This window comes from Phocoena sinus, chromosome 15 (genome assembly GCF_008692025.1).
Source record: "Phocoena sinus isolate mPhoSin1 chromosome 15, mPhoSin1.pri, whole genome shotgun sequence".
In the NCBI taxonomy this organism is placed as follows: domain Eukaryota; kingdom Metazoa; phylum Chordata; class Mammalia; order Artiodactyla; family Phocoenidae; genus Phocoena; species Phocoena sinus.
Window position 1 is genome coordinate 10033479 of NC_045777.1, and position 25914 is coordinate 10059392.

A 25914-nucleotide genomic window follows, 5' to 3' on the forward strand; every position below is an offset into this window, starting at 1 on the left:
TTTACATTTGGTAGTGTAGATATGTCCATGCCACTCTCCCACTTCGTCCCAGCTTCGTCCCTTCCCCCTCCCCGTGTCCTCAAGTCCATTCTCTAGTAGGTCTGTGTCTTTATTCCTATCTTGCCCCAGGTTCTTCATGACCATTTTTTTTTGTTTTAGATTCCATATATATGTGTTAGCGTACAGTATTTGTTTTTCTCTTTCTGACTTACTTCACTCTGTATGACAGACCCTAGGTCCATCCACCTCACTACAAATAACTCAATTTCGTTTCTTTTTATGGCTGAGTAATATTCCATTGTATAGATGTGCCACATCTTCTTTATCCATTCATCTGTTGATGGACACTTAGGTTGCTTCCATGTCCTGGCTACTGTAAATAGAGCTGCAATGAACATTGTGGTACATGACTCTTTTTGAATTATGGTTTTCTCAGGGTATATGCCCAGTAGTGGGATTGCTGGGTCGTATGGTAGTTCTATTTTCAGTTGTTTAAGGAACCTCCATACTGTTCTCCCTAGTGGCTGTATCAATTTACATTCTCACCAACAGTGTATGAGGGTTCCCTTTTCTCCACACCCTCTCCAGCATTTATTATTTGTAGACTTTTTGATGAAGGCTCTCCTGACCAAAAACAACTTCATTAGATACACTGTACATCTCATAAAATTCACCCATTATAAGTGTACATTTCAGTGATTTTTAATAAATGTATATAGTTAGGCAACCATCAGTCTGTAATTGCCTTTTTTCCCCAATTGTGGTAAAATACGCATAACATAAAATTTTGCCATTTAACCATCTTTAAGTGAACTCTTCAGTGGTATGAAGAGCATTCACATGATTGTGCAAAATCTCCAGAGCTCCTTCCATTGTGCAAAACTGAAACTCCCCCCATTGGACAGTAACTCCCCGTTTTCCCCTGCACCCAGCTCCTGGCAATCACCCCTCTAATTTCTACCTCCACGAATCTGGCTTCTCTGGGTGCCTCATAGAAGCGGAATCACACAGCATTTGTGTTTCTTGTGACTGGCTTATTTCCCTTAGCACGATGTCTTCCAGGTTCATCTAGGCTGTAGCAAGTCAGAGTTTCTTTCATTTTTTAAAAAAATATTTATTTATTTGGTTGCGCCAGGTCTTAGCTGTGGCTCGCTGACTCCTTACCTGAGGCATGTGAATTCTTCGTTGCAGCATGTCTGTGGGATCTAGTTCCCTGACCAGGGATCGAACCCGGGCCCCCTGCCTTGGGGGGGCGTGGAGTCTTAACCACTGCATCACCAGGGAAGTCCCAGAATTTCTTTCATTTTTAAGGCTGAATAATATTCCATTGTATGTATACACCACATTTTGTTTATCCATTCGTTTGTTGATGGACTCTTGGGTTATGTCCACCTTTTAGCTCTTGTGAATAATGCTGCTATGGATTTGGGTGAACAAGTATCTCTTCATGTCCCTGCTTTCAGTTCTTTCAGATGTATATCCAGAAGTGGAAATGCTGGATCCTACCGTAATTCTACGTTTAATTTTTTTAAAGAAACTGCCATACTATTTTCCACAACGGTTGCACCATTTTACATTTCCACCAACGGTAGTTGCCTTTTAATACTCTATTTTATTTTATTTTAAATATTTATTTGGTTGTGCTGGATCTTAGTTGCGGCTCGTGGGCTCCTTAGTTGTGGCATGCAGGCATGTGAACTCTTAGTTGTGGCATGCATGTGGGATCTAGTTCCCTGACCAGGGATCGAACCCAGGCCCCCTGTATTGGGAGTGTGGAGTCTTATCCACTGAGCTACCAGGGAAGTCCCTTAATACTCTAGTTTATATTCAGGTCTCCAAAGTCATTCTCCAAATTCATTTATTGTGACTTCTGTGTTCTGTTACCGTGGCTAAGTGCTAAGGACATAGTGGTGAAGGTGTCTGCCCTTGTGGAACCTGCAGTGTGAAAAGTGATAAATACATAGACAATTCAGTCTATAATTATAAACTTTGAACTATGCTATAAAAGGAAAGAACTTCTAGAAATCGACACTAATAGGTGAGACCGTTCTAATTTGGATGAGAAAACGCCGGTTTTAGGAAGAAAAATTTGAACTGAGACTGGAGGCTTAGTGGAAGTGGGCAGGTGAAGAGGCGTAAAGAGTAGAAGGGAAGAAAGTTCCTTGCAGAACAGAGCAGAGGTGGGATTTTGTGGACAGAGTTGGAAGGTCTGAGTTCCACAGAGACCTATACCCTTAACTGGAAAGTTCCTGAATTCATACTACGACTGTTAGTACCCATGAGGCGCTGATGGGAGCTTTGAGTTTGTTTTGCCATGGATGAAATGGGAATAAGAAAGGATTTTAATGAAGCTGAAATGGGATTATGTATCCCAGATACCCTTAGACACAGTAAAGCCTCAATGTTCATAGACTGCTTGAGGAAAGATATAACAGGAAGTCGATTTCCCGACAATTTCTGCCCCGGGCAAACAGTGAGAAGGACTGGATTATACATAAACCCAGTCACCTAACCAAAGGCATTACAGAGTTTAATACCATCCTTTACAATGATCTTTTTTTCCCCCCTGACTCTGATCACAGCCAGGTCTTTTGGTTTTAGGGAATATTAAATCATCCAAAAAATTACCGTGGATTAGGGACTGGCCTTCTGCCCTGCCGTGCGCCATTTACTCCCCCCCACCCTCTTTGTTCTAGGGTCTTACTTCACCGCCGGCTTACTAGCTCCTGGCTCATCAGTTGGAAGTAGATTCAAAAAGTGTCCTGTGCCTTTCTTTTCTTAATATAATATTCATGGAAGGTTTTCCTTTGGGGAAAACTTCTCTTTGACTTTCTCCGTACAAGTTATTTCCACAGACTGTGGATTTTTCAGGACAGGCTTAATTTAACATATGCTTTCTTTTACCACAATTTTTACTTGTTTAGCTATCTTGTCCATATTCAGCTACCACTGAACGACAATCATTGGGATGCGATGAAAGAATTTTGAAATCGGGCTTAGGGATTGAGCGCATCCACTTCCTAATTAAGTTATTTCATGTCCTTAAACCTCAGTTTCCTCATCTTCAAAATGGACAAAACAATGCCAACCTCTCTTGGAAGATAAAAGGAGAAAGTGTGCATTTAGTGCAGCCTGTGGTACATACCAGGAGCTCAATGAATTATTATTATTATCACTTGGAGACTCAAGTGGCATAATTTTAATACCTTGTTCTGAGCAGAAACGGCATCGTGTTTTCACTATCACCAACTAAAATAAGTATAAACAACTATATCTTCAATTAAGTTTTCCTTAAACCACTAACATTTCTTGAGCTGTAAACCTAGTGCACATGCATTTAGATTGGTAAATTACATCTACCACACTACCTCACCCAGAAAAGGTGTTGGGAATATAAGCAGATTAGTCAGTGAGGCAGGTGTTAATTGGCTTTTTTACTCAGTATGAGAATTCTAAACAGCTTCCATGTATTATTAAACCAAATTCTTACTTTTCCAACTTGGGCTGTTGACTGTAATTCTCTCTTTTTTGGTTTAGGGGACTTAAAACAATGCCAAGCATTTTCAAACAAAGAGTCAAAAATTGGAGGTTAACCTTCTTTCCTTCAGTAAGTTTTATTGATGGCCATGAGTATCAAAAAGATGATGAAGCCGATTTATTTTCTGCCTTGGGTTGTCCAAACACCCAGGTGAACATCTTTATCAGTTTAGCATTCTATTTTGCTTGCGTTCCCGATGAGCTTACCAGAAACTCTAACAAGCCGGGAAGCTGATGAATAACTAATCGAGAAAATGCAATGCACAACGTGGAGGAGCGTCTATAATTGCACAGTTCCCTACAATGAAGTAAATGCTAAATACAGACGCATGCCCAGAGGCACCAGGGAAACACCAATCAGACTTAGAAGGCTGAAGAGTTCATCATTTATTCAACATTTATTGAGCATTTACATCATGCAAGGCAGTTAATGGAATAAAATACAGAGAGATTTACTGTAGAGGTGTGTATACATATAATATTATACACACATACACACTTTTAGAAAATTCCAGGCAGCTGCATGTCGGGATGATGCAATCACTTTGAACTACACATCTTTTCCACAGTAAAGTCCATATTGCAAAAAATTCCGATAATGATTAGTTTGGCAACACCCAGTTACTATGACAACGCCCATTGCTGATCCATGGGAGATGTAAGAGGATTGTCTCAGTAATAAAATGATGTTATCAGACATTTATGGCTTGTGGGGAAAAAGTGCAGTCGCTTCTTGTTTTGATATTATCTCTGACTATACTTGCTTTTAATCTACCTTTTCTATATTTAGTATCCAGTCATTTTAAATTAAAGAAAAAAACCCAAAACCCAAACCAAAAATCAAGGTCTGCACTGTGACAGTAAACCAAACCTTTTGTGTATGAATCCTGGAGGTTATTACTTAGCATTCAAAGGAAATAAATCATGGTGAGGGGGTAATCTGAAATTTGAAGGCCACCTTAAGAGTTGAAATGGGGTGGGAAGGTTGAATATACCACCATTTACCATTCTTCAGATACCTCCAGACTCAATTTAAACATTTCAGTGAAAAAGGAGATGGGAGGGGACACGGGTCAAATCTCAGTTTTTTGTTTTGTTTTGTTTTTGTTTTTTGGTAGATGTAAACACTGAGCCAAAATATTTCACTGAAAAGACCTTCCTCCCCGGCTTGCGAGGATATCAGCCTTACAAAAGTAATTTTTGGAGCACACTACCAAATACGCTCGTTCCAAAACTGTTACGGAAGCTCCAAGTTTTTAGTAAATACACAATCATTTTTCTTTTTCTCTCCGAGGATTCAGATAGCTGAAGCGAGGATGGGTCCCCCTCGGATTTCGTCCACGATCCAGCCAATCTGAGCCCGGATGCTAATTAGTTGCTCTCCCCCGATGAACACGCCTTTGTCGCTTGTAGGGCCGGACTACAAAGCCCAGAATGCCTCGCCCCTCCCTGATCAATGAGGTCTTATTTAAATGATCTCTGAGGTCTTGGACCCAGGCCAATCAGCTGTCAGGGCTCATGATAAATCGCAATGCATTATTGATAATAATAATTACTGGGACATGCGCGTTCCGGCCGAAGGGGGGTAAATTTCCGAACTCCAGGAATTTGTGGCGGAGTGGGCAAATAACCGCGGCTCTCCAGGCGCCCCGATGCTCGCACCATGTCGAGGCGCAAGCAGGCGAAACCCCAACACATCAACTCGGAGGAGGACCAGGGCGAGCAGCAGCCGCAGCAGCCGGCCCCGGAGTTTGCAGATGCGGCCGCAGCGGCGCCGGCGGCGGGGGAGCCGGGTGAGTGGGGCTGGGGGCGCACGCCCCGGGCGGGCAGTTTCCGGGACGTTCGCGGGACCCTCGAAGGCGCGGACTTCGGGGACCCAACGGCTTCCACCGCAGACTGGGGAACCGAGATCTGGGGGCTCAGTTCCAGAGGAGAGCGGCAGCCTCATTCCCCACCCCCACCCTCGTTAATTTTACACTTCTCCCCTTTAATCGCTTCTCCCCTCTTGTGTAAGTTTCACCCCCGGGTCTCGCTCTTATTGTGAAATTGACCCCCAGCCTCTCCTGTGTCCCTCATTCCTGAAAGGTTCCCTTCTCCTTGTCCTCTGCCCCTCTCGTAACTGGTTCCACTCCCCTCACTGGTAGCCTCCCCCCCACTTGTAACTTAGGCTCCCCTCCTCCCTCCCTGGCGCTGCTTTTTAAAAGAAAGACCCCGGGGGTCCCCACTCTTTCCCTCACCCGTTAGGGTCTTTGTAGGAGGCTGGGGAAGGGGCGCACCCTAGGAAGACCTCCCGGGGGAGCACGATCTGTTGCACGCGCCCCTCCCGGGCCAAGAGGGGGGAGGGGGCGCGACCTCTCCCCACCCCCAGGAGCTGGGGTGCGGGCCACCAGCGCTGCGGAGGGGATTGGAGGGCCCGAAGAGGTGGAGGAGAAGAGCACAGTATTTTCCTTTTTTAAAAAAATTTCTTTTTTGGTTTTCCTCTTTTCTCCCGGGGCTACGCCGCCTGCCGATCTTCGCCCTAACCTTTCGGGGCCTGACCTCCAGCCATCTTTGATTTCCGACTTCCTAAAAATAAACCGCGGCCGGCGGGAGGGGTGTGGGCCCCCAGGGGCGGGGGTCGCGGGCGCACAGCAGCCCCGCTGGGGTGCACCGGCCTGGCGTTTTGCGTGCCCTTTCTAGGGCGCCCGGCTTTCCAAACGCGCGCCCCGGGGGCCAGAGGGGAGAGGTCGGGCCAGGACTGGGCGGTCGTGGCCAGGGCGAGCTCCGGGGGCTGACCCGGCCCACGCTTCCTTGCTGCGCGTCTTGAGGGTCTGGAGGAGTTCTGGACCCCCAGCCCGGTAGGGAGCGGCCAAGCAAACTCCTCTCTTCCTAATCATGTAACCCAGGGGGCTTTAGGAGCCAGTCGATTTCCCACTATCTCCCCTCCGTCCTGGCCCGCCAAATTGTCGCCTGATAAGTTTTTCGCGTACGCGTGGGGGGAGGGGGCGTTTTTAACGTCCTCTTGGGCCTTGTTGGTGGCTTCTCTCCTCTCGCCGCCTGCTTTCTAATTTCCCAGCCCGTGATGGGGGTGTGCGCGGCAACCCGACTCCGAGCTACAACTCCGATGGGAAAACGGTTTCTACGTTTTGGTTACCGTACCTTTTATTTCGGGGAGGGAATGTGGTAAATTTCCTAAATTTATAATATAATGTAAATCCCTATTTCCCCTCAAATAAAATTTTTCCAGGGCAAATTAAAGAGATCTGCTTGACCGAGGGGGCGGCTGTGCGTTTTCGGGCGTCCGATGGTCAGGGCAGCGTGCACCCAAGGTCGGAGGAGGGTGGACTCTCTTTGTGCCTTGGGAGGGGGAGTGCGGGGGAGAATGGAGAGGCTTCGTCGCCTGGCCCACCTGGAACAAAAGGGTTAACCCTCTGCCCGCCCGCTTCCTCCCGAGAGGAGGGGCGAGCTCCTGGCTCTGACCCCTCCCCTGGTCCTGCTCTGACCTCCCCTTCCCCCTACCCGCTTCATTTTGGGTGGGCGCGCTGAAGTGGGGCTTTTGGTGGTGTTTGGCACCTTAGGGGGAGCTTCTTAAATTAACGCTAGCTGGAGTTTGCAATCAGTTAACCCGAGCTGGTTAGGATCGCGGGCCTGGCTGTGCGCTCCCTCCACGATTTGGGAGGGGGAGTTGCTATTGATCGCTTGGGTTGGAGTGGACGGCCGAGCTGCGCGCGGGCGCCCCCTGGAGGCCCAGCCTGGAACCTCGCCCTTTGCTGAGAGGCGGGTCCCTTCGCAGGTACCGGCTCACACCTGATGGGTGGGACAGGCTGGGGCAGGGGGATGGAGAGCGCTGGGCTGGGCTAGGCTAGGGACTCCAGTCGGTTGCTTGAGCTATCCCTGGCAGTGCCGGGTTTTCTTTGCCAAGTCTTTGGAATTCTTGGAAAGAATTCTTCGATCCTCGAATGTGTTTGCAGAGTCCCCCAGTTGCCACGATGGGACAGAAGGTAGTTTTCCCAAGTAGTACATTTTAACTGATGCATTTTGTATTTGAGCGGCCTGCATGTATCATTTTAAAAATCCAGTTTAGACTGGTCTTATTTTGCAAAGCCAATTTGAGACCCACTTATAAAGAATGTACTTTTTGAGGGAGGAAAATGAAGTACGGCAAAAAATTAGATCAGAAAATCTGCAGGTGGTCAGGGGACTCAGGCTACATACAGGAAAATTAGCATTTTCTCAAAAGAGTTTCAAATGCCCTTTGTGCTAAACTGGATTACAGCCATCAACGATTAAGATTCCCAAATTTCAAATAACTGCCTAGCCCCAGTTTCTAAACTGAAATGACCTACATTGGCGGTAAGGATTCTGAGAATAGGGCACTTGGGAGCTTATATTTTAATAGAGGGAGAGGGAAATCTTGTTGATCGAAGCGTTAGTTAATGTTGCAGGCTGACTTTCTGTGTTTCCATCTGAGTTTCTGAAAGGGGCTACAACTTGCCCACACCGCTTTTGTTCCGTCAAAAAGAAATTGCACAAGTCAATGCTAGTTGGTCCTTCAAGCCTCTGCAGCCTTCCTCACGGTGGGGAGTTGGGGAGCCATCTTGGGAGGGAGGGATAGAGTTAATGCTTCCTCTTTTTAAATGAAGTTAGGTTTTGGTAAGATTTTAGAGTGAGGTGTGCATTCCAATCTGGTTGTATGACTTTCAGCTGTGTAACCTTGATTTCTGAGCTTTTGGGTTCTTCCTGTGTACCATGGAGATGAAGCATGCTGTTTATTTAGATAGTTTCCACTATACAAGACCCACTGTGTGCTGGAAACGTGATCAGTAATTAATTTTGTTCAAAATAACAATGTTTTATTTTTTATTGTGCCAAGACAGCACTGAACTGCCAAGTTGAGATAATTCTGCAGTTTTATCTGTAGCCTACTGTGTGCCAGACACCAGGCTGGGGACCTCAACGACATTATCTGTAATCCTCATTTTTACTCATTTTAGAGTAAACTTTAACTCCTGGTTGCAGTGGCTTGCCCAGGGTTGCCTTGTCCTGTTTGATTTGAGCCTTGCTCTAAATCCAAGAAACTGTGTTTATCGTGGTTTTAGAAGAGTTGGTTATGGGATGGGATTTTCTATCAGATGAGGGAGCTATGGTGAGTGTTCAGCTGGTTGAGTGTTATCTCTCCTCCTCTCTTAATTTTTGAGATGTGCCTCTGCAGGCTTTAGAATAAGAGGTCCTGGGAAGCAAGTCGAAAATAAAGCAGAGTTTGCATTTGGTGCTCTGGGCTTTACTGCCCTGGAAAAAATGATGGGAAGAGTTCAAGATATTCCCTTTTTCATCATCCTTAACCTATTGTGCTTTTGATTGTTTAAAAAAGCATCTAAAAACTTTTTAAAGCTCTAAATCCATGTAAGAACTGCATCTCTGATCGTTGCCATCTATTTTTTTTTTTTTCTAGATTTCAAGTCTATGAAAGGCTTTGTTATAGGGGGATCTGGGGAAGGAGGCAGCAAAAGCTCCTGCCTTCATGGAGTTTACAAATTGCTTAAAAGATGAGCTCCAGTTGAGGCAATATGGGACGTATCTCTACAGCGTAAATAGCAGAGCTCGCACACCTTATAGCACAAAGAGACTTTGATTCTTTTACTTCTTCCTTTTCAGCAGACTTGAATTTTGATCCAAGACCATTTGGAACAAATTTTTTTTGTACCTTAATTAAATAGAAAGTTAATTACTGCTCTAATTTGCCACCTACAAATTGAGTTAAGGGCTTGTTCCTTAAAGTGTTTCCCAGGATTGCTGAATTCAGATGTAAAATTAAACTGGTAAACCAGTTTCTTTGAACTGGTTCAGTATTTAAGGACATCTCAATTTCCTTTTGTTTTTTGGTAAGCAGTTATCCTGCCGGTGGGGGTGGGGTAGAAGATGTTTATGTACTCTAGATAATATGCTCATTGTCCTTCTTTTAATATAGGAATGGGGGGGGAGATAAGCTTGAGGCATAATGCTTTCCTCGAGATACACAGGTTTGTGTCTTAAGCATTTTCACCGGCTCCAGAATTTGATTGGCCTCTGGCAGATGAGCTTTCTTCCTATACAATAGTAAGAGTATTTTCTATCCATTTGGCAGTGATTGAATCTAAGCCCCCTGCTGGGTTTACTGCATTCTTCCAACTTATTGGATAACTAGATGCTGAGAGATAACATTCCTAAAATTCGGAGTGGGGGTGGGGTAGAAGGATGGAAGATCTAGTTGCTGTGTAATCCCTCTGAACTTTGCTTTTTCCTTTTGGGAAGGGTTAACTTAAGCATACCCAGCAATTGTTCATGACAGAGTCGTCTTACTCTTTGGCAAATACGCTTTCAGTATTTGCCAGTGGTGGTCTGAATGTCGAAGTACTTTTTACTGCACCAGCAAACAGAGCTCCTGCTGTTTGAAGACTCAAGTGGGATGTTGCCGGTACTGCTTGGAGGCTACAGAAGAGGCAAGCCTGTGTATACAGTGCAGGCAAGCTGGTATTCAAGCTGTAAATCACTCTTGGGAACTGTTGGATCCTTCTAGGGCAGGGAGCTTAACCTTTTTTGTGCCACATTCACCCCTTCTCATCAGAATGTATTTAAATGCATACAATAAGATACATAGAAATACCAAGGAAATAAATTGCATTGAGATAACACTTAGTAAAAGTAACATGTGCTTCTTTATGAACACAATAAAGGAGATCTAGCAGTCAGTCAGGTAACCAGAATTTCCAGTAATGCAACCGCATTGACATCACAGGAAAATACCTGCTTTCTGTTGATGACATAGGCATGGGTTCTGCAAATACCGCTGAGGTATGTTCCCCACGCTCATAATTGAAAGAAGTGTTAAGTTTTAATTCAGCTGAGTGAAAATAAGGTTGCCATCTTTTTTTTCCTGTCTAATTTCATCAGCCCCAGTTTAAAGAGTTATCTCCTTTAAAATCTGCATTGTCAGTAAGGGAATATTGTCCCCAAGGGGGTGAAAATTGGGTTTTTTTGGGGGGGGCCAAAAATGTTTATTGATGTTACAGTTAAGGTTTGTGGCCTTCCAAAGGACCATAGTGCATAAACAGATAATATAGTATATTGGTGGTATTAAAATTTGGCGGGGGGGGGGGTGGTGGTTAGGAAGAAAAAGCTTTAAAACCCTTCCTAGAGGGGTAAAATGAAAAAAAGTTCAAGAAACTGCTCTAGAAGAAACAATTATAAATCGGGCCACTAGCTTCAGTTCTCTTCTTCAATAGTATTTAAGGCTATAGTCCCTGCCCTTGTGTTTTACCAGCACGGCACCTTGAGGCACTTATTTCTGAGCCTTAGTTTCCATGTTTGCGAATTGGGAACAAAGATGCTTGTTTACGTGGCTACGAAGATAAGTGAGTTAAGGTGTAGGAGTCTGAAGTGAGTACTTTGTTGCAGTTTGTGGAGGATGGTAGTAGTTTTGCTTTGGCCCTTAACAAGCATTTGTACATGAGCTTTGTTAGAGATTTCCAGAAGTAGAATGGCTGAGAAAAGGGGTGTAACATTGCTAATTAAAAAGAAGCCAAAAAAAAAAAAAAGAAGCCAAAGTACAGAAGTGTATACATTTATTTATTTTTTTTCTGTGGTCACACTGCACGGCATGTGCCTCCCTGACCAGGGATCGAACCTGCGTCCCCTGCATTGGAAGTGTGGAGTCTTAACCACTGCACCGCCAGGCAAGTCCCAAAAGTGTATACATTTTAAAGTTTCTCTTCTACCCCAGGCCTGTGCTCCAAGAGGCAGGGACCAGCCACAGCATCTATTATTTCAAAAGTTTCCCACGTACATACTTATATCTTTATCCCCAGACACAAAAAGGATCTATACATCCTGTTCTCTACACTTTTTTTCCTCTTGAAATCAGTCTTGGGCGGTTGTCTTACAGATCAAGCATATATAATAAAGATCTACTTTATTTTTGAAGGCTACAAAGTAGTCATCATTTTCGTGTACCCTGATTTATTCAATCAGAACCGTACTGATGGACCAGAGTGCATCCTTTTTCGTTTAGGTTGTTTGTTACTATGAAACCTGTATCCTGGTATCACAGAAAGTAAACTCCTAACAAGGGAATTGCTGGGTGGAAGGAGAATTACACAAAAATGATGATGTTGGTGGACTGTGCTCTGAAGAAGTTGTATGTATTTATAGGTACCAGCCTACTGGTGTATTTCCCTCCCAAGAGAAGCTCTTTAAGTTCTACTTCTGAAGTTCTTGACACATAATTGCCAGAATTGCACTTCCAGAAGGATTGTGCCGGTTTAACAACACACCCCAGCAAACACCGCATTAGAAGTCTTGGGAAGGTGTACCAATAGGTACTATCTTAAGGATTCTGGGAATTGGTGAATGTATTTAACTTGATTCTTGGAAATTCTATTGCTTTGGAGCAGTTGTGGAGCCGGAAGGAAGGAGGTACCTACCTGCTACACTCCACATGGAAGTAGTAGGGGTGTATTATGTCCTAAGTTAACCTCCCCACACCCCCAAACCTGACCCCTCAAGCTTTCCTGTTCCTCCTGGGGTTTCTGTGAGAGGAAAGATAGTTGCCAGTCTCAACAGAAGAAACATATGCTTAGGAGGAAGGGTATCAAGGAAGAGTTCAAAGGGACAGTCTGGGTCCTGCGTGCCTTGGTTTTAATGTTGGCTCCGCAGTTTACCACATGCCCTACCTTGGGGAAGTTAATGTCCTCTGTGCCTCAGTTTCCCCCTCTGTTAAATATGATAGTCTCTAGCTCAAGAGTTGTTAATAACATGTAAATTACACCTGGTACATAGTAAGTGCTCAAAAGTTACCTATGACTAGATTTTTCGTTGTGTTGCCTTGGGTATAAGGCACATTACATCCAAGTCTGTTTTCCTCATCTGTAAATGGGGCTGATGTTAAATAGGGTTGGATGGGTATAGTATGGAGCCCAGGGCACCTGGAGGTTCTAGTCTGGACTACAGGAGGCTATTAGGCTGCTCATCATTTTATCACCCCCCTAGCCCCTGCCTTGTACTCAGTAGGAGGCGAGAAGTATTGTTAAATGAGTGAGGCTTTAAATGACTGGTACAAGGCTTATTGTGTTCAGCAGCCCTAGTTGCCCAGGTAACCAGATAAGCCACCGAAATAGAAAAGGTGGAGAAACTGATGTTAACTGACTACGTACAGGATCTGCACTTTCAGGTCATAGGATGGCGCCAGGCTCACGGTCAGCACTCAGCAAACATTTGTTAAATTAATCACGTCACTTAACACAGGCATCTAACTTACGTGGTTGTCATGATTTTACACATTCAGTAGAAATCCCGAGGGGTAAGCCCACCACATCAAACCTGTTTTCCATGGATTGATCCTGACCTGTTTGCTTTCTCTTGGCTCACCCCCGACCCGCATACACCTTGCAGAACTTCTGATGATTATTTAGTCTGAAATTAGGAAAAATTAAGTCAATTTATTAAGGCCGTGCTATGGAAATGTAAAAGAACCAGTGTTTGAAAATCTGATGGAAAGTATAGATCTTTCTCAAGAGAAATACACTTTGTTGCAAGATCAGCCCCTCCCCAAATTGTTGACTGACTCCTCAGTCAAAAACCCATGCTGTTGGGAAATGTAATCACCCAAGGAATTGAGGCAAAATGGGTTAGTTGGCTTTACAAAGTGATCATTTTATTTAAAAGATAAGTGGATACTGCCTGGCCTTACCCCCATGCATTTGTACATTTCAAATCGGATTTGTTTTAAACAAAAATGGTCACACCTTACAAACTATTCTGTAACCTACTTCCACCTAACTTCTGTCTCCATGTCAGGATGTACGGAAATTCTGCGTCGTTTTTGTACTGTGGGTAAACCAAAATTTACCTTTATTTTTTTCCCCCCTCTTTTGTGGCTCTAAACATTTCTGTGAAAAAATCCCTCTTCCTCCATGGATTTTTTTAAAAAAATAAGTTTATTTATATTTGGCTGTGTTGGGTCTTTGTTGCCGCACGCAGGCTTTCTCTAGTTGCGGCGAGCGGGGGCTACTCGTTGTGGTGGCTTCTCTTGTTGTGGAGTGCAGCCTTCAGTAGTTGTGGCGCACGGACTTCGTTGCTCTGCAGCATGTGGGATCTTCCCGGCCCGCGTCCCCTGTGCTGGCAGGTGGATTCTTAACCACTGCGCCACCAGGGAAGTCCTCTCCATGGATCTTTGTATACGTGTGCAAATGTCTGTGGTTTGGATCTGCGCACCTGGAGTTGCTGGGTCTGAGGTGTGCCTATATGACTTCTCAGTGGTAAGGTGTACATATAATAGGTGAGGCAGGAAATGAGAAAAATAAAGTAGCTTAGAGGTTCTCCACCTGCCAGGACTCAGGCATCTGGCTAAAAAGCACAGTCCCCCGACAGGCATTGTGATGTGCAGACTAGCAGTCACTGTGAAGGAAATAGGACCCAACTGCAAAAGAAGTCCAGGGACCACTCATTTTCAGGAATAGAACTACCCAGAATAGGACGGTTGGTTGACTTTTGTGTAACAGAGTAGAAGTTGCAAACGGAAGGTGAGGAAGGAATAAAATCCATCATTCCCATCCCTTCCTTCCTTTCTTGGGCTTCTTTCTTTGTTTAATGGCTTATTAATCCTTTAATGTCCTGTTAAGGCATTTCTGTAGGTTTTTCGTAATCAGGAAGGTCAGTGAAGTTTTTTTTCTTGGACATGCAATCTTTCCTTTTTTTTCAGTGTGTTTTTTCTTATTAATTTTTAGCACCTTTAACCTTTCATTGTCCCTGGTGGGAAGGTACACTTACCACATTGTCTGAATGAGTGACTTACTGCAATTTCACTTTCGATGGGCCCAGGATGGAGATGAGCGGCCATGAATTGAGCAGGTTTCCAACATCATTTTATGGTGGCATGAGATCCATTTGCCTTTCAAGCCAGCTCTCAGCTGGGTGAGGGCCAGAGCTCCAAGGGGATTATTTTAATGAATTGTATGCGTTTCCCAGGGCTGCCTTAATAAGTTGGCACAGACTAGACGGTTTAAGACAGATTTATTCTCACAGTTCTGGAGGGTGGACAGCTGAAATTTAGGAGTTGCAGGGTTCCTTTTGGAGCCTCTGAGGGTGAGTCTGTACCAGGCCTCCTCCCTACCTTTTGTTGGCTTCCAGCCGTCCTTGGCTTATAAAAGCCACGTAACTCCTGCGTTGGCTTCACATGGCCTTATTCTGTCTCATGTCCCTTTCTTTTCTCCTTAAGGACACCAGATACTGGGCTTCGGACCCACCCTAATTACAATTGCAAAGATTTCCCCCCCCTGCCCCAAAGAAGGTCGCTTGCACAGGTGCAGGGGTTAGGATTGGACATTTTGGGGGGTTATGATTTGACCCCCACTACCTAAGTGATTGGTTCACTTGAGACTCTTTGGATGCCTTGTTCCCTTACACAGTTTTGTGCGTGTTGGGACACAGATCACGAAGACCTCTGGACTGTGAGCTGTGGTTTTTCCCAAGAAATCACTCCACATCCTTTCTTGGGTAGAGTTCTTAGCTTTTTCTCTCTTGTCACAGGTACTCCAATGAACCCCCCAGGGAGTGGCGATGACGTGAACGTGGACGGAGCAGGGATAAAGAGGCCTCGGCGGGAGGAGACTCACATCTGTGAGAAATGCTGTGCCGAGTTCTTCAGTTTCTCGGAGTTCTTAGACCATAAGAAGAATTGCACTAAAAATCCACCTGTCCTCATCATGAACGACAGCGAGGGGCCGGTGCCTTCAGAAGACTTCTCCGGGGCTGTGCTGAGCCACCAGCCACGCAGCCCAAGCAGGAAGGACGGTCACAGAGAGGACGGTGGCAGCTCAGGGGACACGAGGGAGAAGCCGGGGGCAGAGTCCATCGTGTACTTAAAGACGGAGGCCGCCCTGCCACCCACACCCCAGGACATAAGCTATTTACCCAAAGGCAAAGTGGCCAACACCAACGTCACGTTTCAAGCACTACGGGGCACCAAGGCGGCCGTGAACCAGCGGGGTGCAGACGCGCCCCCCGCCCCGCTGCCCGGCGCCAGCAGCATCCCCTGGGTCCTCGAGCAGATCCTGTGTCTGCAGCAGCAGCAGCTCCAGCAAATCCAGCTCACGGAGCAGATCCGCGTGCAGGTGAACCTGTGGGCCTCCCACGCCCTCCACTCCACCGGCGTGGCCGGAGCTGACTCCCTGAAGACGCTGGGCGGCCACGTGTCCCAGCAGGTTTCGGCGGCTGTGGCTCTGCTCAGCCAGAAGGCGGGGAGCCCGGCTTTGCCCCTGGACACCTTGAAGCCAGCCAAGCTACCTCACACCAGCATCCCTTCTGCTGCCAGCTCCGTGTCCCCAGGGCTGACGCCCTTCGCCCTGAAGCCAGATGGGACCCGGGTGCTCCCCAACGTCCTGTCGCGTCTCCCGGGGGCGTTGTTACCTCAGGCCCCAGGCTCTGTGCTCTTCCAGAGCCCCTTCTCCGCGGTGGCGTTAGACCCGTCCAAGAAAGGGAAAGGGAAGCCACCGAGTGTCTCCCCGGTAGATGTCAAACCCAAGGACGAGGTCCTCTACAAGCACAAGTGTAAGTACTGTAGCAAGGTTTTTGGGACTGATAGCTCCTTGCAGATCCACCTCCGCTCCCACACCGGAGAGAGACCCTTCGTGTGCTCTGTCTGCGGCCACCGCTTCACCACCAAGGGCAACCTCAAGGTGCACTTTCATCGACATCCCCAGGTGAAGGCAAACCCGCAGCTGTTTGCCGAGTTCCACGACAAGATGGCGGCGGGCAGTGGCCTTCCCTACGTGCTCTCTGGCCCTGTCCCCGTAGATGAACCCGGGCTCTCCTTAGACAGCAAACCCGTCCTTGCGACGGGGACCCCCAATGTAGGGCTATCTCAGAATCTCTCTTCGGGGACTAACTCCAAGGACCTCATGGGTGGCCCATTGCCCAACGACCTGCAGCCCGGGCCTTCTCCGGAAAGTGAGGATGGATCCATCCTACCTGGGGTGGGGCCCAACCATAACTCCCCGAGGGTTGGTGGCTTCCAAGGGAGTGGGACACCCGAGCCGGGGTCAGAGACCCTGAAATTGCAGCAGCTGGTGGAGAACATCGACAAGGCCACCACTGACCCCAACGAATGTCTCATATGCCACCGTGTCTTAAGCTGCCAAAGTTCCCTCAAGATGCATTACCGCACCCACACCGGGGAGAGGCCGTTCCAGTGTAGGATCTGTGGTCGAGCCTTCTCCACCAAAGGCAACCTGAAGACGCACCTCGGGGTGCACCGGACCAACACGTCCATAAAGACGCAGCATTCGTGCCCCATCTGCCAGAAGAAGTTTACCAACGCGGTCATGTTGCAGCAGCACATCCGGATGCACATGGGCGGCCAGATTCCCAACGCGCCTCTGCCGGAGAATCCCTGTGACTTTACGGGTCCCGAGCCAATGGCGGTCAGTGAAAATGGCAGTACGAGCGTTGTCTGTCCTGATGATGTCGAGAGCATCGATGTAGATGAAGTCTGCTCCCAGGAGGCCCCTGGCAGCTCCTCGAAGGTCCCCATGCCCCTTCCCAGCATCCACTCGGCATCACCTACTCTAGGGCTGGCCTCGGTGGCTTCCCTAGATGCCCCAGGGAAGATGGGTCTCACTGGTCTTGTCCTGCAGCGACAGAGCAGCCGAGAAAATGGTTCCGTGGAGAGTGATGGCTTGACCAACGACTCTTCCTCCTCAGTGATGGGGGACCAGGAGTATCCGAGCCGAAGTCCAGATGTCCTGGAGACCACGTCCTTCCAGGCAGTCTCCCCAGCCAATAGCCAAGCGGAGAGTGTCAAATCCAAGTCTCCTGATACCGGTGGCAAAGTGGACAGCTCCGAGAACAGCCGCACTGAGACGGAAGGTGATAGAGCTTTGGATTTAACTTAGGTCCATTCTGGGCACAGAGTCATCCAAAAGGAACCTGGGTTGAACTTGACAGATGGAGAGTGTGGTATATGTGAAATAGCTCCCCTGTAGGGCGATTAGCCTTTCTGTGGGTACTTCTGGATAGAGGGCAATAATAACTACCTCTGTCGTAGTAGAGACATGCTTTTGTTTACGACGGTTCTTGCAAGCTGGGTGTGGACAGCGTACTTACTTTTGGTGGGTTTTTATTTTTGTGTTTGAGCCCTGTGAGGGCAACATGGGTAATCCTAAGTAAATGCTCCAGTAGAAGAGTATTTGAGAAAGTGGGCATTGCTTTTTGGCCAGTGAGATAAGCCATAGTTCTTTGATTCTGAAATCTCACTGCCTTATGTAAAGTTCACAAATTAATAACCCTTGAGGGAGAGAAAAGAATCTAACCTATTTTAAAAGCACCCCACATAAATGGGGTGCCTATTGACGGCATTAATGGCAAAAATGGGGGAATAGCAACATCGTAGAATCAGAAAGATAGTGTCAGGGCTTACTTTATAAAAGTAACTGAATGCAGGAATTTGAACTTGGAATTGCATTGCCTGTGACTGTTGCTGATACCTTTAAAGCCAAAATAGTAACCTTCTCTGAAGTGCTGGAGTCACTCTCCGTGCAGATAAACAAGTAAAAGGAAAGCTGCTTCCAAGGTGTCAATTTCCTGAACGCTATTTGCAGGCTGTCAAACGGTGGGGCAGTTGCGGTCAAAGCTCCTTTCTTTTTGGATTGAAGAATGAATGACTGTAGGATGATAATTTGGGATTTTTTTTTTCTGTGCACACCAGGTCGGAGCACTGGCCCACCGACATTTATCCGAGCCCAGCCAGCCTATGTCAAAGTTGAAGTTCCTGGTGCGTTCGTTGGTCCCGCGACCATGTCCCCGGGCGTGACACCTTTGCTAGCCATCCAGCCCCGACGACAGGCCAAGCAGCACGGCTGCACAAGGTGCGGGAAGAACTTCTCATCTGCCAGCGCACTTCAGATTCACGAGCGGACTCACACCGGGGAGAAGCCTTTCGTGTGTAACATTTGTGGGCGAGCTTTTACCACCAAAGGCAACTTGAAGGTGAGTTCAAGCCTCGCAGTGCAGTCAAAAAAGAAAAAACAGAAAAAAGAAGAAAGAGACTTTCTCACATTACAACATCTCTGAAGCTGGGATTCTCATTGTCAGTGCCTGCATGAAATCGTTCAAGTCTGGAAACACAGATGATGTTTGTCACGTGTTGTAATGTAGTGTCGATAAATCCTTTACGGATTTGCCTGTGCTTTCAGACTTGATGACCACCCTGTACGTTGGTTTTTGTTTTCCTGGCCTGCTAGGTTGAAATAAATACCACGAGTTAAACATAGATATAGTGCCACTGGAGTTAAAGGAAGAAAGCCTCCAGGTTTATCGGCCTTTCTTTGAGACTGAATAGCTGGGTTCTTCCAAAGAATGTCGTGTGTCTATTGTTAGGATAAGTTGGTTCCACCTAAGATATTACCTGGGAGACTGTCCCATGTAAGGATCGAAAGTGGCCTGTGTAAGGACACAGGATGGGAAACCTGGGTTTCCCTCATGGTCCTGCCTCTACTTTGTTCCAGGCGTGTTTCTCTGGACCTCTTTTCTCTAACTAGCTCCCCAGTGAGTAGACTAGTTGAATTCTTTGTAATGAGAATGAAGGTTGAAACTTCATCTTAAAGTTGACCTAGAAGACCTCATGTCATGTTAGAAATTAAAAGTACTTATTAAAAAAACTATATTCTCTTAATATTTTAGTCTAGGTGGCAGAAATGTCAGGGGAGGAACATGGAAGTAATCTAACCTGTAATCCCAACTTCCAGAAATACAAAGCGTAAATTTATTCAGGGGCCTTGGAATCAATCTGGGCAAGGTTTGGAGCTGCTGTTGCTGCGTAAGTGGCTTTGGGCAGGTGGCTCCTGTCCCTCGGTTTCTCAGGCATGGGGATCATGGTAATGACCTCAGGGTCGCTTAGAGATTAATTGAGTTGTATGAGTGTTTCACGTGATGCCAGGAACATCTTAGTAATTTCTCGGAGTGATGAAGAGCAAGTGACGTCTGAGCCCGCTGGGATAACTGCTGACTTCTAAGCATATCAGTGAAGTGACGTGAGAATGCTTGAAACGCAGGACCCATCACGTTCTTCAACTCTTTCTTCATAAAGAAAGGGATTTGAGAGCTCAAAAACCAGACCAGGAACATAATTGCAGATAGGAGGCTGGCCAGGTCGAAGCAGCAGTAAGTGGTAGGATCTCTTTCCTCTTGAGAAGAGTCCTTGCCTTGTCTGCTACCATAGATGAAATAACATTCATTCCCCGTGGCCTCTTGTAACCTTCCCAACTAGGCTTATTTTTCTCTACAGCAGTGATGACTCTTGTTGACACACTATGTATTTAGGATGTCAGCTCCATCAGGCCAGGGTCTGTTTTGTTCAAAGATTATTTTTTAAACTCAAATTTTCTTTTTTTTTGTGGTACGCGGGCCTCTCACTGTTGTGGCCTCTCCTGTTGCGGAGCACAGGCTCCGGACGCGCAGGCTCAGCGGCCATGGCTCACGGGCCCAGCCACTCCGCGGCATGTGGGATCCTCCCGGACCGGGGCACGAACCCGTGTCCCCTGCGTCGGCAGGCGGACTCTCAACCACTGCGCCACCAGGGAAGCCCTTTAACTCAAATTTTTATTCAAGTAATTGTCGATTCATGCAGAGGGAGAAGTCATACAGAGATGCTTACCCACTTTGCTAGTTTCTCCCAGTGATAGAATTTTGCACAACTATAGAATAAATAATAACCAGGATATTGACATTGATGTAACCTACTGGTCTTACAGATATTCCCGTTTTACTTGTACTCCGTGTCTGTATGTGTTAAGTTCCGTACCATTTGTTACCTGTAAGTTTGTGTGTTCACAAGTTGTAGCCCTAGCACTTGAAACAACGCTGCTGTGTAGTAGGTGTCGACAAAACTGTACATGTGAGCAGTGGTATGGGGAAAATTGGAGTGTGTATTCCCCACCTCGGTTGCCCTTACTTGCCTCTAGGCAGGAATGTAGATCCATGGTTGCCAGATGATCTGATTTTTTTTCTCCCCCAAGAGAATAGGTATCTGTATTTTTTTTTTTTTAAATAAATTTATTTATTTTGGGTGCATTGGGTCTTCGTCGCTGCACCAGGGCTTTTCTTTAGTTGCGGCGAGCGGGGGCTACTCTTTGTTGCGGTGCGCAGGCTTCTCACTGCGGTGGATTCTCTTGTGGCGGAGCACAGACTCTAGGTGCATGGGCTTCGGTAGTTGTGGCACGTGGGCTCCAGAGCGCGGGCTCAGTAGTTGTGGTGCATGGGCTTAGTTGCTCCGTGGCGTGTGGGATCTTCCCGGACCAGGACTGGAACCCATATCTCCTGTATTGACAGGCGGATTCTTAACCACTGCGTCACCAGGGAAGCCCGATATCTGGATTTTTTTAATAATGACATCTAATTTTAAAATATAAGGTTAGATAGACCAAACCCATAGGCAGACTTGACTTTGGTTTGCCCACATGCAGTCCCATCTCTGTTTTGGTGGAAACCTTTCTGTCCCTCTTCCCACAGGTCCATTATATGACGCATGGGGCCAACAATAGCTCGGCACGCCGTGGCAGGAAGCTGGCCATCGAGAACACCATGGCTCTATTAGGAACGGACGGAAAGAGGGTCCCCGAGATATTTCCCAAGGAAATCCTGGCCCCTTCGGTGAACGTGGACCCTGTTGTGTGGAATCAGTACACCACCATGCTCAATGGTGGTCTGGCCATGAAGACCAACGAAATCTCTGTGATCCAGAGTGGTGGCATTCCCACCCTCCCGGTGTCGCTGGGGGCCAGCTCCGTGGTGACTAACACCGCTACCTCCAAGATGGATGGCTCCCAGTCGGCCATCAGTGCCGAGGTGGAGAAGCCAGGAGCTGCCGACAGCGTCCCCAAACACCAGTTCCCTCACTTCCTGGAGGAAAACAAGATCGCCGTCAGCTAAGCTACAGGAGAACGCACGTCGAAGGAGCAGTGCAGTGACCTCTCTAGAACTGTCCCTTTTTTGTTTGTTTTTCTTAAAGACCCCATCTCCTCCAGTTTTCTTCCTGATGTGCAAATAATGTTTACAGTTGTGACCACAACCTCAGGCACATCCTACAATCACAATGTTGCTATGCTGCTTTGCAAAAACAAACAAAAAAGAAAAATCAAAAAAAAAAATTCATACTAAAATATAGACTAGTATTTTTTTTTTTTTAATTTTGGAAAGAAGCGGGTCTTGCAAAGTAGTTTTGTTACTTGCAACAAACTATATACATAAAACCTTTGTACAACCTAGAGTAACTGTTTCCAAAGACTGTCACCTATTTCAAGTTGGAAGGTGTTGAACCACCATGGAGAAGACAACTGTTTTGCCTGTTTGGGGGGTGGGGGGAGGGGTGGGTGGGTACTGTATACTTACTTCTGCGGTGACTGTATGCGGGTAAATGGACAAGGTCTGTCGTCTGTTTAGGGACCTGTTTGGTATTCTCCCAACCCTACACCCATTTTTCTTTTCTTTTTTGAATGTACTTTTTTTTTTTTAAAGCCGAGGTTGTAGAATTCCAAATTTTTTTTCAACCTTGGAACCTTAAGTAGAATGCCCTCAAGTGGACAGATTTTAGTCCTTAGAAAGTCGGTGTGTGTGTTGCTGCTTATTTAAATACAGTTCAGTTGGAGCCCCAAGAGTGCCAAGGTGTCCTCCCTATGCTTTCCAGATGCCCTTCTTCTTCCCAAAACCAGGAGAGGTGAGCACCTGAGCAGGGAATCTCAGGTGACCTAATTTAGTTCACCGGTGCCTACTCTGAAGAGCTGGGTGTCCGTTCTTGAAGAAACAAACTCACAGGAAGGGCATGTCTTATTATATACTAATAACTTCTTATACTAATTTGTACCAGAAGTTCCTTGATTGTGACATATGCCAAGTAATTATGAAGATTTTTCTTTTTCTGAGTATTGCATGAAGGCTACCAAGTTGGAACAGGCAAGTCCTGGATGTGAAAGCTTTAATTTATCTACCTCATTCATGTGTTATTTTTGTAGCTATAGTCTCTATTTTCTTATTTGATGACCGCTGAAGTGTTCCTAGGCCCTGTCGTAAACCTAAGAGTTGATGTATTGGTGGGAGCAGCTGGAAGTTCAACATGTTGTGATTCTTCTTTTCTTAATCCCCCTTTTGTATATGTGATATTACACAGACGATGAAGTGTTACTCTTGAGGATTTAACAAGGAAGGAGAAAGAAAGACCCACATTTCTGGGTGAAGTCTTTGCCCCTCTATGTGGAAAAGTGGATTGTGACTGTTCTCAAGTCTGTCTCTCGGTAATTGCACCTGACTTTAGGATCCAAAAAAAATTTTTTTTGTTTTGCCAAGTTGTGCCTTTCCTTCTGGAATTGTAAGTGAACACATAATAGTACCTGTTTACACTGTGAAGTGGATATTGTTACAGAAAATACACCAGAGGCTTTCTCACTTGTTAAGCTAATAATGCCTTGTGAATGTATGATCTACGGAGAAACCCCTGTAGTTTTTACCTGCTGATGCTGTCTGTCTGTTGGAGAATAAATTTTGGATGGTTCTTTTTTTCACCACCAGGTGTGTATGTAAGTCTTTCTGGTAGTTTCTGCTCTAAACTTGAGAATCCTGGACTTCCCTGGTGGTCCAGTGGTTAAGACTCCACGCTTCAAATGCAGGGGATGTGGGTTCGATCCCTGGTGGGGGAACTAAGACCCCACATGCTGCACAGCACAGCCAAAAAATTAAAAAAAAACAACCCTGAGAATCCTTAATTGACAATCGTTTCCAGCTCCCTTGGTCTCTCTAGGTCCTGGAATTGAAGCTGCACATCTGGTTACATCTATGCTTGACCCACTACTCAAGCACACACAACTAAGTACTGGCTGGTTGGTATCTTTCTTTTTTAAGGCATTTTATTAGAGTCCTCTCCTTCTAGAGAACTTTGCTCGTGTTCGCTTGTAACTGTGGAAAATTTATCAGGCCCTAGATGATCCCACATTTCAACCCATCCATACCTGGTTACACATCACTGGGCAGAGAGACAGGTTCTGGTTTTTGTTTTTGTTTTTTTTGGCCATGCCACCACACTGCACGCGGGATCTTAAGTTTCCTGACCAGAGATCGAACCTGTGGCCCCTGCAGTGGAGTGCAGAGCCCTAACCACTGGACCGCCATGGAATTCCCAGAGAGACAGTATTTTAATCATCTCATACTTACAGGCTGGCTGCTTAGAAGGGGATGGGCTGAGAATCACATAGGACGTGGGATTTAATTCCAAGGGAAGAATCTTAGGGTGGTGGGAAAAGTGCTCTTTGAGGAGAGACACAAGGGCAGGACCATGGTAATGTCCTCCTGGCATAGTACCCTCTTGTGCTGTGTTGTGTCTTTGCAAGACACAGCATCAGGCTCATTATGTAATGGATGTGGGTACCGCAGCATCCTGGAAAGGAGTCTTGACATCCAGGAAAGGTCTAGGAGTTGTGTCCGTATTGCCTTTGACCTGATGTGAGCTCTGCGTGTCAACTTCCTTTGCAGGTGGATGCCCTCCTCCCCGGGGTTTGATGTTCTTTGACCTCAACTCATCTAAATTTAGGGTAAAGCAGCCACTCTGTTGACTGAGAGCGAGATAAACCCAATCGTTTAGATAATTGAAATGGAGGGATCTAAACCAGGGGTCCCCATCCCTGGGCAGTGGACTGGTACCAATCCACGGCCTGTTAGGAACCGGGCCACACGGCAGGAGGTGAGTGACAGGTGAGCAAGCAAAGCTTCATCGGCCGCTGCCCATCGCTCGCATTACTGCCTGAACCTCCCCCACCCCTCGCGTTACCGCCTGAACCTTCCCCCACCCCTCGCATTACCACCTGAACCTTCCCCCACCCCTCGCATTACTGCCTGAACCTCCCCCACCCATGTATGTGGAAAAATTGTCTTCCACCAAACCAGTCCCTGGTGCCAAAAAGGTTGGGGACTGCTGATCTAAACTAATATGGCCTGGTCCCAAGTATTTAGAATTTTCATCCTTTCTCACAATTGATACTACCCTACAGCTAAGTTTTATGTCTTTCTAGTTTCGAATGTATAAGAATTGTTTTACTTAAGTGGAAAATATGCTTTCTCCTCTCACATATTAGAGACATCTTTCCAAGGTAAAGCACATTTCTGGCTAATCCTTTTTAAATATCTGCAATAATACAAAAATGTTTAATCAGCTATTGCTGGACAATAATTATGTTTCCTCCAGACTTTGGTTTTGATCATCTTTGTGGTCTAACTTTTCTTGCACTTGACTCCAGGGTGAATTCCTCCTTGAGGGATTGCTAGGACAAAGATTATGAATGTTTCCACGTGTGTTTGCAGTTGTTTTCGTAAGCATGTGTGTGTGTGGCTGTTTTCTCGGCCTTGATCTTTTTTTTTTTTTTTTTTTTTTTTTTTTTTTGCGGTACGCGGGCCTCTCACTGCTGTGGCCTCTCCCGTTGCGGAGCACAGGCTCTGGACGCGCAGGCTCAGCGGCCACGGCTCATGGGCCCAGCCGCTCCGCGGCATGTGGGATCTTCCCGGACCGGGGCATGAACCCGTGTCCCCTGCATCAGCAGGCGGACTCTCAACCACTGCGCCACCAGGGAAGCCCTCGGCCTTAATCTTTGAAGCCAGAAGGATAGGTTGTGAGCAGTACAGCTGCCATAGAACGTATTCTTTTAACTTGAGACCTGCCTGCGTTGTGTCTTCCTCTATGGGTTCTGTGTATTCACAGTTTTTGATAATTGATGGATGATTTGAGGGAGTCCCAAAAGGCTTTTAACTTTAAGAATAAACTTCCCGTTGTCAGTTATATCTCAGTAAAGCTGAAAAAAAAGAACTTCCACCTTTTCTGCTGGCCCTCTGCTTTCAGTTGGCACGCCCAGAACCTGCTTAAAGACAAGTGTTCTGGGAAAGGATTTGTTGCGTTGCATGAGGAACGTGCATTTGCAGAGGGCCTGGAGAAAGCTTGGGAGAGGCCCACCTCCAGGTGGAAAAGTTGCACCTTTATGGCGGCAGAACTTGCCAAGAGCCACTGAGTCAGGTGATAGTTTAGCTAAACCCTAACATCGGGGAAGGTGTTGAAAATCTGCACATTTACAGGAAGCCCTTCAATAGTTTCAAAAGTAACTCCGGTTGTTTACAACTCAGCAGATCACTGAGCCCAAACAGGAAACTTACGTGTCAGGATACATAGAAAGTCCAGAAACAAAGTTAGTGAGGAGTTAGATGAAACAGGTACATTTCAAATCTGGGGAAAAGAAGGGTTCATCGTGAGAACACTGGCTCTTCATTTGGGCAAGATGTCCCAGCTCAACACTTGGGCGGGGTGCCTGCCCTAAGACAAGATAACATGAAACCTTGGAT

The 25914-nt window shown here is 46.4% G+C and overlaps 1 protein-coding gene across 2 annotated transcripts; it reads left to right on the forward strand.

Annotated features, from left to right (window-relative positions):
• Window positions 1-5200: 5200 nt before the first annotated feature.
• On the forward strand, window positions 5201-21844 carry SALL4 (spalt like transcription factor 4). 2 transcript variants are annotated; one of them, XM_032605850.1, is made up of 4 exons: window positions 5201-5330; window positions 15079-17415; window positions 18254-18534; window positions 21055-21844. In XM_032605850.1, exons 1-4 carry the CDS (start codon window positions 5201-5203, stop codon window positions 21472-21474), a joined length of 3168 nt encoding a protein of 1055 aa, XP_032461741.1. In that variant the 3' UTR covers window positions 21475-21844. The 2 variants fall into 2 exon arrangements, with proteins under 2 accessions (XP_032461741.1, XP_032461742.1); XM_032605851.1 differs by having other exon boundaries at window positions 15079-16098.
• The last annotated feature ends 4070 nt before the right edge of the window (window positions 21845-25914 follow it).